We start from the raw sequence: 1,923 nt of genomic DNA, 5'->3' as shown, positions 1-1,923 counted from the left end.
AAGTTATGACGTTTAGAAGTTTATTGTTTTTTTTTCATAACATTTGTTTCATGTAAACTAATGCTTCATTAATTTTGCAGGATTTGAAATGTTTATTTTCTAATCAATCCTCTAAGAAGAATTAGAATCATTCAACAATTTATTAGAGTTTATACGCCTTCAATCGATTCCAATAATTCAACAGCAGAATTAATGCTGTGGAAAGTTAAACTCTCCAGGCTAAATATTGTTCCAAAAACAAGTCTTGAAGCATTTTTGCTGTGTGATGCAAAAATATTTCCAAACATTAATAAATTATTAAAAATGTTATGCACGTTACCCGTTTCGACAGCGACCCCCGAAAGAACTTTTTCAACACTCAAACGAGTTAAAACTTATTTAAGGAACACTACGGCTCAGGTAAATTTTAAAATAAATTTTACACTTACTGTTGGTTATAATGTGCTAGAATTTGTTTTTAGAATCGACTTAATGGACTTTGTATGCTATCAGTGCACAAAAATATAAATGTCACACCTGATGAGGTACTCAATGTACTTTCGTTGTCCTCAAGAAAATTGGACTTTGTTTTATAGTAAAAAAAACAAATTTTTTTCACACATTACAACATGTACCTATATGCCATATATTAATATGATTAAATGTGTATATACTAAATATGTCTTAAAATCTTTATATCCCCCCCCGTGAAAAATTCCTATATACGCTACTGTTTGAATATAATTTAATACCTACAATGGAGGAAAAATTAATTGAAGCCGTTCGTCCACACAAAATATTATATGACACTAGTCATGCTGATTATATGAAAACTAAACTAAAAAATGATTTATGGGACAAAATTGCTGATGATCTTGAATTAAAAAATGGTAAGTAGTAACTTAATTCAATTATGCAATATGATATAAAATAATAATTAATAATTTAGTGTAGGTACTTGTAATTAGAAAATTAAAAAAGTTACAATTACATGTAAAATACAAGACTAAATTGTCCAAATTCTATTTTCATACTAGATAATATCAAAAATAAACGTGATTATTTATAAATAATAATATTATAAATATTAAATCGTTTCATTTACCGATAACCGATGAAAAATCACTCGGGTGACTAGGATTAAAATAATAACAACAACATGGTTTTAATTCAATATTAAACCATTTTAACTTATTTTATTTGTATTCACATTTCCCTATGATATAATATGTAAAAATTTGAAATATTTAAAAATAATGAAAAGTGTTATTTATTGTGGTTATTATATAGTATCATATAAAATACAAAATTAAAAAAAAAAAATGTGTCAGTACTTTCCTCTAGCTACACTGTCTACTTGCCAAGGTACACTTCTACTGTATTAAAGTAATCTGTATACTTTTGTCTCACTAAAAAAGCGTTAGATCCAGTTCTACAATTGTTGTTGGCCAATGGAAGTAACTGAGTATCCGGCATTTCACCAATTTCCTCTGTTATATTATTTGAAATAATCGTTTCTTTTCGCAAATAATTGTGTAACACACAAGCCGCTTTGACAACATTGTCAACACTCTCTACTTTAATTTCAAATGGTTTTCGAAAAACGCGAAAACAGGACGCTAATATACCAAAAGTGCATTTTACTGTTTGTCGTGCTCGTGAAAGTCTGTAATTAAAAATTTTATTTTCCATATTTCCTACAACACTTTTTTTCGGATAAGGTCTCATTAAATTTTCCGATAATGGAAATGCTTCGTCCGCTACAAAAATATATGGCAACGGTTGTTGAAATACAGGTAAAAATTCTGGTGGTGGAATTTGTAAAGATTGTCTGTTCATTTTTTTTGCTAACACACTGCTCGTAAAAATATTGGCATCACTAAATCTTCCCATTGATCCAACATCAACACTTATAAATTTATAGTTTGCGTCAACAAGAGCCAT

General features: G+C 28.3%; 1 protein-coding gene across 1 annotated transcript; it reads right to left on the bottom strand.

Annotated features, from left to right (window-relative positions):
* Positions 1-1,332: 1,332 nt before the first annotated feature.
* Positions 1,333-1,923, bottom strand: LOC103307752. Its single transcript, XM_008180023.1, has one exon. It carries the CDS (start codon positions 1,921-1,923, stop codon positions 1,333-1,335), a length of 591 nt encoding a protein of 196 aa, XP_008178245.1.

The sequence above is a fragment of the Acyrthosiphon pisum genome, chromosome X, assembly GCF_005508785.2.
Source record: "Acyrthosiphon pisum isolate AL4f chromosome X, pea_aphid_22Mar2018_4r6ur, whole genome shotgun sequence".
NCBI classification, from domain to species: domain Eukaryota; kingdom Metazoa; phylum Arthropoda; class Insecta; order Hemiptera; family Aphididae; genus Acyrthosiphon; species Acyrthosiphon pisum.
Note: the sequence above shows the minus strand (reverse complement) of the source record. Positions and strands in the feature narration are given on the sequence as shown.